Source organism: Buceros rhinoceros, unplaced genomic scaffold, assembly GCF_000710305.1.
Source record: "Buceros rhinoceros silvestris isolate BGI_N320 unplaced genomic scaffold, ASM71030v1 scaffold5814, whole genome shotgun sequence".
Taxonomy (NCBI): domain Eukaryota; kingdom Metazoa; phylum Chordata; class Aves; order Bucerotiformes; family Bucerotidae; genus Buceros; species Buceros rhinoceros.
Window position 1 is genome coordinate 37,072 of NW_010407567.1, and position 10,170 is coordinate 47,241.

General features: G+C 35.9%; 1 protein-coding gene across 1 annotated transcript in view; it reads right to left on the bottom strand.

Moving 5' to 3' along the window:
• Window positions 1–6,921: 6,921 nt before the first annotated feature.
• The window catches only part of SLC30A9 (solute carrier family 30 (zinc transporter), member 9), a gene marked incomplete at its 5' end in the record, with an annotated part of 34,280 nt that continues 31,031 nt past the window's right edge, over window positions 6,922–10,170 (bottom strand). Inside the window, 2 exons of the mRNA XM_010134514.1 lie at window positions 6,922–7,468; window positions 8,964–9,077. Coding sequence (XP_010132816.1) covers window positions 7,424–7,468; window positions 8,964–9,077 — 159 coding nt within the window. The remainder of the gene's footprint in view (window positions 7,469–8,963; window positions 9,078–10,170) is intronic.

A 10,170-nucleotide genomic window follows, 5' to 3' on the forward strand; every position in this document is an offset into this window, starting at 1 on the left:
ACATTCCAATATTTGGATTTGAACTCAAACAGACAAGGCCCTGAAATCTGTCATTTCCTTGCTTAGGCAGATTTTAGCCACTTTGTTCATTTAAAAAAAACAATCAAACAAACAAAAAAACCCAACGCACAAAAAAACCCCAAACCAAAACTGTTGGCAATGGTATTGCCACCCAAAAATAATGTTGCTGAACACGGGAGAGGAGCTTGTGACACGCAAACTTTGGACAGTAATACATACTGTTCAGACTGCAAGTGTCCTTGCAAGAAGATGCCTTGAGGGAGTATCAACTATGAAATATCTTCAGCAATGAAGACATATGCTGCACATCTGAAATCTTTCCTGAAATATGTTGCTCAACCGTCTTATTTCTGATACCTGATACCATACAGACAAAAACTCCTCAGTCATTCAAGTTTCTCCAGGCTTCTTGCTTTTTTGTCTCTTCTTTCCAACCACATACAGATTTTTTTTTTTTAGTTCAGTGAAAGCAGTTCTTTCCGTAACTGGATAAATCACCAATTTTCATTAGTATTAGTGATAAGAAGTGGCACTTTTATGAACCAGGCAGTATCTTCAATCCTTTCTAAGCTGGCTAATTTCAAGTGAATGATACGTAGCTTTTTCTTAAGAGGCTTGGACAGCTTTGCTGGGATTGTCAAACTACAGTTATTACGAAAGTTTAACACATAAACCCAACCTCCTCAAGAAATTCTTCATATCCTTGACTGTTCACAGACATGCTACCCCTCTGTCTTACTTTCTTGACATCATCCTTCGATCTGGATCAGGACTGGTAGTCTGAACTGGAGACAGTGCCAGTGGGGCTTCTAAACCAGGCAGAAAGTGCTTATTCTGTACTGGGGAAGGAACTGCACTCTTTGGGTGAGGTGGAATAGCATGAAGGCACAGCTACCAGGGAAGTACAGAGCATCAGTAAATACGGCCTGGCCATCCCGGGCAGGTTGCTCACGCACCGAGTGCACGCTACTGAACAGAGCGTGTACTGTCAACAGCACAAAGCCAAACTGAGTAATCAGTACAGAGGTGGATATAACCCTTGTTTTGCATCCATAAAATACTGTTATACGCGTTTTGAATTCAGAGATGTAATTGAATTAACAGAACACGACCTTTACCAGCTATGTAACATTTTACTGAATAATTACAACTTCCAGACATTTTACAGGATGTACCAAATTCAAGTATAGTTACAAAAGAAAGTATCTTTAAATGCCTGCACCTCACAAATCAAAATGACTTCCCCATACTAATATGAAGTAACCAAGACACAGAATGAAAAAGCCAATACACCAAACAGCATGGAGGAAGGAACACATTTGATTGAAAGGCTGCATGGAAAAACATCCTTCAGCTTTGAGATTGCCCTTTGAAAGCTCTATCACCAGTGAAAATCCTCACTGTTGGCTCTCAGATTTAATACAATTTTGGCAATAGCCAAAATGTTTTCCAAATGCTTTAGGCATTTTTCAAATACTTCTTCTCGTGTAGTTCTTCAGCATTTTTAATTTGAAGAGAAACTTACAAAAAAACCTTTATATTACATCATTTTTACAACATTGCGTATTTTTTCCTTCTGTCTTCAGATTTGAAGCAGCTGATCACAACCTCAAAACTTTTAAATACAGTCTAAATTTAGGTTACAAAAATCAAACGAATCCTAGAGAGCAGAATTGTATTCCACTATTTTAACAAACACCTTCTCCCCATTAACAGCACTATGAACTCTGGCAACACAGAAATTTCACCACGCTTACTGTTAGTGCAACGCTTAGAAAAAGAAACCAAGACCTTTTATTTTAAGTGGTTTGATTTACATGGGGAAAAAAACCAAATTGTCCTTACGAGCCTCGTGTAAATATAGAGCAATTTTCTGCCTACCTGCTATCATCTGTTATGGTACCTGTCTGTGCTATTTTAAAAAAGTACATTCTTTTCACACTATATTTTGAATGTTTTCCTAAAGTCCTTTCCAGGATGTGATGATGTAACTAGTAATCTTGCTTATCCGCAGACATTCTAGCAACTTGAAAAATACGGACCAACATATTCACCAGTAACTACAGTCCACTGCAAGAATCCTCTAGATCTTGGTACACTGCACCATTTTCTCTCCCTAACATCATCAGTACGGTGCTTCAATCATTTTCTGTCTGAAAGAATCAATTAATTTTCTCTTTATTTCGCTCCAGCTCCCATTTACACAATTAAACTCACTCACCCTCCTATAAATACATACTTCACCAACAAAGCCCCAGGCTGTGATTACACCATCACCCTCAGTGGTAAGACCAAGTTTTCAGAGGCCAAATAGATTTATACCTGCAACACTGACTGTCATGTTAGGAATTGGTTAAGTGGAGGCACTGATTTTCATTGCAGAAAAAAAAAGATGAAGTTTTGCTGGAGGCGGGAAGAATCACCCAACTATCTGAATATTGCTAAAAGAAAAGAGAATGCCACACTACATCATTTTATGCATTCTGATCAAGTATCATTTCTTACTGTTCTTTTTCTCTCCAATGATCATTGCTTACTTCTGGCCACATTTTTTAGATTGTGTTCATCTTTTCCTATTCTCAAGTGCTCAACACCTTAAAGTTTTTTTTTTTAGCTTCCTTGTATTCTTTTCTTCTTACCACACATTTTGTCATAGTTTCTTTTCTTTTGCTTCATCAAAGCCTGAATGACTGCAGGTTCTACAGTCCACACAACCACTCGAGAGTTCCTGGAACATTTTATCTTCCTCAAAAGACAAGCATTTCAAAAAATCTGACTGTTGTGCTTTAAAGCCTTGGGTTCCTATTTCTTTTTTATGTAATATAGTCTACTTTTGATCTTAATTATTTGTCTCTCACTAAAAAGAAAGGAAAAATTACTTAAGCTATGCAACCCTTCTACAAAAAAAATCCTTTTGGAGCACCTCGACTTCTCATTTACACCAAGCAGGTAAACTGCAAAAGATGTTAGCTGTACTCTCTATTCAGAGAGAACAATGAGAATGGAAGCAGCACAATGCTAAAGCTAGAAGAAAAAAAAGCACATTACCATTTTACACACACTTCTGCACTTCAGGCATGCTCCCAAGTTCAGTTTTTGTACCAGAGTCAATATTAATCAATTGTTCTATTCTACCAAGCCAAAATGCCTTAAGAACATATGACCATAAAATTAAATACTTTTCATTCAAATCTTAAACAATATGCTTCTGCACAATCTTTTGTAAGAAGTACATCTAAACCAACTTCAAAGTGGATTATTTAACTGCGAATTTTCTAAAATCGTCACACTTCCAATACACAAAAGAAGCCTAAAAACTCTTGTCAGGAAGGCTGTATTCAATGCGTTCCTCATTAGCAGAGGTACTTCCATAATGACTAATATCTTCTTTGTTACAGAAAAAAGGTAAGTCGGCTAAAATGGTAACGAATAAGGAGAACAGAGTCGCAATAATTGTAGTACCAAGACAAAACATAGATAAAATTCTTTCCCATACTCTCCTTTATCACAGAGAGGCCAGTAAAAAAAAAAAAAAAAAAATCTCAATAAAACCAGTCTCTGGATATAGCTGAAAAGATTGCAACTGCCAGAGTCAGAAAACTCTGCTAGTTTTGGCTAACATGATTTGTAGCTTTTGAAACAGCAGTCACTATTGTCAACTATCAATGAACAAGAAGTACAGTACAAAATCCAGAAGCCAAGAGTAACACTTATCCCTGTATTAAAAACATGAAATGTTCATAATGGCTTCCTCCTCTAAAAGTAAAGAGTTACTAGAAAAATAATAAGATCTGTGTGGGAATTCAAAGAAGGAGAAAAGCAGAGGCTGAAAAACGTTCAGCTTGAGTGCGAGTCACAGAGGATGTAACTTGTCCTTAAAAGATATATTCTGCTGTTCCCTGAGTCCCTGCTACTCGTAGACCAGAACACACAGCAAACAGTCTCTGCCATACGGTAGTTCACTAAGCATTTACTACTACTGTACTTAATAAATGCTTTAGAAAGTGGAAGGGTTGAGAGGGACCACATCAACTACTGAATTCCAGAGAGTATAAAGGAGATAATTTAGACTTCAAATTGATTCATGGGAAAAAGATAATCACTGCGGAATTTTATCTTTTACAGAAAAACAAATCTACAGGAAAACATGCATTAGTGTCCGGCCAACTCTGACTTAAAATACATTAAGATGACTTCGTGTACTGGAACACTAAGATCATTTTTTCAAACATTGCAAGTTTTACAGAATTATGAGACATCGTGCAATATGTAAGCAATCTTTCACAAAGAAGAAAGCAGGATTACTTTGAAAGCAATCTGAAAAAATAGAATCTGCAAGGACAACAAAAGGTCTACAAAAATACATTATTTTAAAAGACAACACCTTAATTGAAAAACTTCCTAAATATAACTTTGTTAGCTAAACCTTCACTCCTTTTCCTTAAAATCCTTTGCCTTAAAATCAGTCTAAAAGAAACATTATGTAATTGCATTTGTGATAAAGGAACTCCTCCACACTTTTAAAGGTTTTCTTTTTATTCTGAGGATTCTATCATGTAAATGTATTAGCTCAGCACTTTCCCCAAAACCACTAAACCAAAAGTAAACTAAATACTGGACCCACATCACCTCAAGTTTTAGACCATAAAGACAGTTAAGAAAAACAGCAGTAAAAATGTCAAAACTTGAAAACAATCTGCAAATTATCATATATATTAAAATGTAACAGCTTGGAATTACTTTTCCTTTCCAGCCTGGCAGGCTCAACGAATAGGTATTTTCATCCATCTGCAAGACATGTAAACTTACAAGGTACTGCCAAACCCAGTCTGCCTGCCTTTTTGTGATACATAAACATCCAGGTTTTTTTTTTAAAAAGGAACTGGATCCTCAAGCAATGCAACTGTTTTGTACCCGAATTCAAATTGTGGCTTCTTAAATTTAACATATTGTAATGCTATAATCAATAACATAACTGGGAGATAAGGATCTGAATTTTATCTTGGAATACAAACAAAAGGTGTGTGGATGCTTCTGACCTGGATAAGGAAACTAAGATCAGAATTCATACAAATTACATCTCCAATGAATGCAAAAACATTGTTACAGGCTTTTGGAGCAGATGCCCTGGAAGAATGTAAACTCATGCCTCCTCTTAAACAAGATATGGGAACACTTCGGTATTGAGATATTTACTAACCTCTCAAGTGAAATTTCTGCTCTGCCAAGTGTATACTAACACTACTCATTCATCGGTAACTCCAGCATACAAACCACTTGGATCACTTTGTCTTCACTAACTTCCTCACTAAGAATATTTTCCCTGTTTTACTTCTCTTCAGACTAAGATTTCTGAAATAACGGGTTTATTGAAGTGGTTATTCAAATTCAAAATCCATAAACATATCCTAGGAAAAAAGGAAGAGGTTGTGCATTATCAGATTCCAGCGCTCTTCATGAATAAGACTATCAGCAGAGTGCATAGTGAGATGAGATGACGTTTACATGGAAGGGCGAGGAGAAAGGTAAATGATTTACAATGTGCTAAAATATGCCTTATTTACTTGATACAGTACACTTCCAATTACCTTTAAACTGCATTTCAAATCATCAGGCTTAAATACACTAACCAGTCCTACAGTAGGAGAAAACCAGATAAAGTAAACCTTCTTTTGGATTAGCCATAAGCCCATATGCTGTAAAGAAGCCACTGGTGAATAGGGGTTATTGACAAAGGTACTAAAGAGACCCCTTCGCCCAGTGTATGGGACATCCCACCTGTAACTAAACTCTGGAATGTTTTTTCTACTTCAAATGGCCAGCATGCAAAGTGCTGTGCAGTTGTCAAAAGGCATGCTATTTTAAATTTTCATAATTCACTGGTGACACAGTATGAAAAAAACATTCTACAAAGCTTCTAGTCAAATCTGCTTGTATTAGTCTCCACAATTATTATTTGCTGCAATGCTTATAATTTAAATTGATTTTTGAAGACTTGTGTTTCATATCAACATTTCTTCTTTCAGCAAGTCAGTCATTACTTAGCAACTGAGAAGGGCGTTACTAACACCTCTCACCTACGAGAAATTCTCATTTTACTGAAATACGTTAAAGTGCATAAAGGATTTTCCTCAGAATTATTTATATGCAGTTATTTCACTTACACTTCAATCCACATGATCAGTACACATGGCCTTATTAATAAAGGCTGGGTCTCAAACAATCTAGTACCACTTGGGTGCTTACTGGAGGAAGTCTTGAGGCTGATTATACACTGTGCTAGAATTGAACCTTTCGAAGTCATAAACTAAGCACATACCTTGGGATTGTTGAGGACCACTGACAGAATTACTTTACTTCCCCAAACAAGCAAGGTAAATTCTTAGAACACAAAGTAAGCAGTTTAGAGTTCAGATAATAGATAATGTCTAGAGGTAAATAAATTAAAAATACAATGTATTCATTTGTTTAATTATAAATAGTTCTAATACATTTTTTACCATTGCAACTTCCAACTACATCTCTTACACCTTCTAGCAAAGGCCGTATCTAGCAATACAGCCTATTAAAAGTAGAAAAAGCCAAAAGTGACAGGCAACTTTTAATAAGCACTACCATAAATATCTCCCAGATTGCATCTGAAGATACTTACAAATAAGAGAACAAGTGTCAGGGTAGGGAAGAAACCCCAAAATTTAAACAGAGGAAGTTCACTGAAATCTCTACACAGGAATTTCTTCACAGTAAGTTAACATACTCTGGCTAACCACACACAGCTGACTCCACTGAAGAGAAAAATCTTATTTTTCTGAAGTGCAGTTGGTAATCACAAGTGGCAAAAAGCTGGATTCCAGGTTATGATTCGAAAGAAGGCCAGTGCCTGTTTGAGAGAACTTACATCATAGAAAAGAAAAACTGTGAAACAGTCACACAGTTGAAATATTACAATTAGTTTAAGGTTGGCAGGTTCCACTGGAACAAACTCTTCCTACCTAATCTTAATATCTCCCAAGAACCTTTAATGATATCTTGAAAGAAACTAAAGAAGTGCAAACTGACTGCAAAGGGACACATATGGAAAAACTGTGTTGTGTATTTTCAGGCAGCTGTATTTGCCTAACTAAACCTCAAGTCTTAAGTTCTGAATTGCAGCAATGTACTCTGACAGACTCTCCTGTGGAATTTACGGCAAGTAGCTTTTTAAAATTCATTTTGCCATGGAAATTTTTGTCTGCAAGTCTAGCGCTCTTCCAGAAACAGAAGCCGTGCTAACAGTCCAGGAAGCCTACAGCAAAAGTAAGCGAGGTATGGTGCTGAGGTCACTGCCATTTCAGAAGCTTTTCAGCCCTTTACGTGACTTCTTTCCAAAATGGTAGAAACCTGAAGATTTCTTCTGTCAAGTCTATAGTATTTCCAAATCCACATGACGAACATCAGGATTTCGTTGCTGAAATAAAATTTAAAAAAGAAAATTTTTATTGAAAATACTCAATACATTTTTGCACACAGATAACAGCAATGGATTTCTGGCAACTGAATAACAAATCCCCTTTTCTGGTAACAGGAACTATTTTAAAATGAGGAATAGCTTCAAAAAACATTGACCATACTATAAGCAATTTTTTGAACGCTAAGTCATGTTTTTATTTGACAAACACTTTGCAATGTCACAAATAAATTAGTTCTTATGCTTTATAAAGAATGAAGCAGGTCTCAATTTTAAAAAGGCAGTTATTTTTTATATAGAACTGTCCAAACAAACATACAGATCTCTGTGACTAAGTTTTAACAGACACTTTCCTGAAAAATGGGTAAGACTGCTGAAACAATTTCTTCTATGCCACTGAACCTATTCATAAAGATTCAAAATATTGTTTCTATTAAGAAATATGCATTTTCTGATATTGTAGAAATGTTATCGGCATTACATGGACTATATAATCCATGAGAGGTTTACGGAAAGTCACCAACTTCAAAGTCATCCAGCACGTGAATCTGACTAGCATATTTAGTAAAGCATATTCCACAGTGACACAATCACTGAAATCCCTGCCTATACCAAAAAACAGTATTCATGTTTATAATATAATTAGTCATGATCCTGCTCCTCAGAAATCATGAAGAACTGAATCTACTGATACAATTAAACTCAAAAATAATATTTTTAAACAGCACCACTCTAGGGATAGAAACTAAAACTAGAATATTTATCCAATATAATAAGCAAGGACAGATATGAGCAGTGTCTCACGACCAGAAAAGGCTGTCATGACAGGACTGTATTTGTCTGGCAGTCAGTATACTTCTAGTACTGTATTCACATCAAAAAAGGTAAGATTAACAGCCACAATATAATTATGTAATTATAAAATTTAAAAATTGAAACAATCCTTTGTTGCATCAACCAAAGGATATTTAAAACACAGAATGAAAAAGTAGAAGTAATTATAAGAAACTTATGACAAGCTAATAAAAGTCAACAACAGTAGTGCTTCAACAAGAGCCAAAAATCTTCAGAAAAACCCTTATCATACACTGATATATTTGATACAATGCATTTGAATACATTTAAGAAAAGAAAATGTAAATTGAAATTTGCCTCTTTACAATCAACACAGAAGTCAACAGCCTGTAAATAACCTGTAATATTGAGACAGTAAGACAGTAAGACACAATAAGCCACAATCAGGTCTCACTTCATGAAAATGTTGTTCTACAGTGGTACAAAACTGAACAAAATACATGAAAGATTAATGGCAAAGTAAGGGTTTGTTGCTGGTCAGAACTTAGATAATGATACTGTAGCAAAAAAACTTGCATTTGGATTATCAATCTCTTCCCCTCTCCCATATTTAAAAAGAGAATTCCAAGAAGCAGATGCAGTGATACTGTTCAAAATACATGACAGAATAAGCACTCCCTAATAAGCAGCTAAATTTTACCTTCAGGTCCTTCTCAAGTCTGTCTACTTCAGCTCCCAGTATGTCAATGATATTCTCACCATGCTTAAGCATGAAGGCTTCTAATTCTTCAAGGGTTTTCACTTGCTGAATTTCCTAGGGAAAAAAAAAAAACAAAACATTAAGAGGTTGAGATGAGAAGAAAAGAAAGGAATAATGCTACAGAGGGTCCTGACATATTTCAATGGTGGGGAGGGGCGAACCACCAAACAAAACCTGCTTTTCAGCTTTTGCCATTTCCTTTCAGAACATCATCTGTTCTTATGTCTCAAAAGACAGAGAAGAGTAGCATCTTTTCAATGAAAACAGCTGACTTGCCATTACATCTACACTTGACATAAAACCTTCTTCTACTTCAATGGATTTTCTCCTCCATTTTCCAAATAAGTACAGAAAATTTAATTCATTTTCTAGAAGTTTCTAGGCTATACCTTTCACACAGCAAGATACAGAGCAAGGTACTCCTGTGTATTCTTTCCTCATTTTCACACGTTCTTGCTATTCCACTACACTGTTTACTCTGGGCATCACATGACCAACTCATCTGTAAATCCACAAGGATTACTGCTGCTCCAGGAATGCTGCTCCGTAATACAAAAAAACCTCTAAGACAGTTGATAGGAACTCAGACTAGGAGACCACAGCATATGAGACTAAAGAAATGAGATTAAGAGACGATGTTATGCTCCTCTCTCCAAATCTGGTGTTACAGCATTGCCATGAGATTTCCTTAGAGGTCTCACACCAAGATGGTCAGAAGCCTGTTGCCTTATAGTATCTCAGCCATATTTTAGGCAATACAGCTGCGGTATGTTTAGGACAAGTAGGTATTGCTAACAGACAGACTCATTAATAAATAAATAAAATAGCCAAGTCTTTGTGTCTATACAACTACAACACAACATCCATTTCTTTCCAACCCCCTACCCCTTACTCTAAAACTGAAAAGGAATCACGTAACTGAGTGAGCTGAAAAGATATCCCGACTACAGTAACCAGGACTATGATCATATCAAGTATTAATGAGAAACAAGATTAATCTGAATTACATAATTTCAACAAGTATTTTACAACTTTAAAAAGAGTAATGTTGATAGCAATGCTAGTTGAATGAGACAGTTGTTTTAAAAACTATAGCTCAAAAGGCAAGCACTATGGCTGCCCTTGACTTCAGGTGGCTGCATCCTGC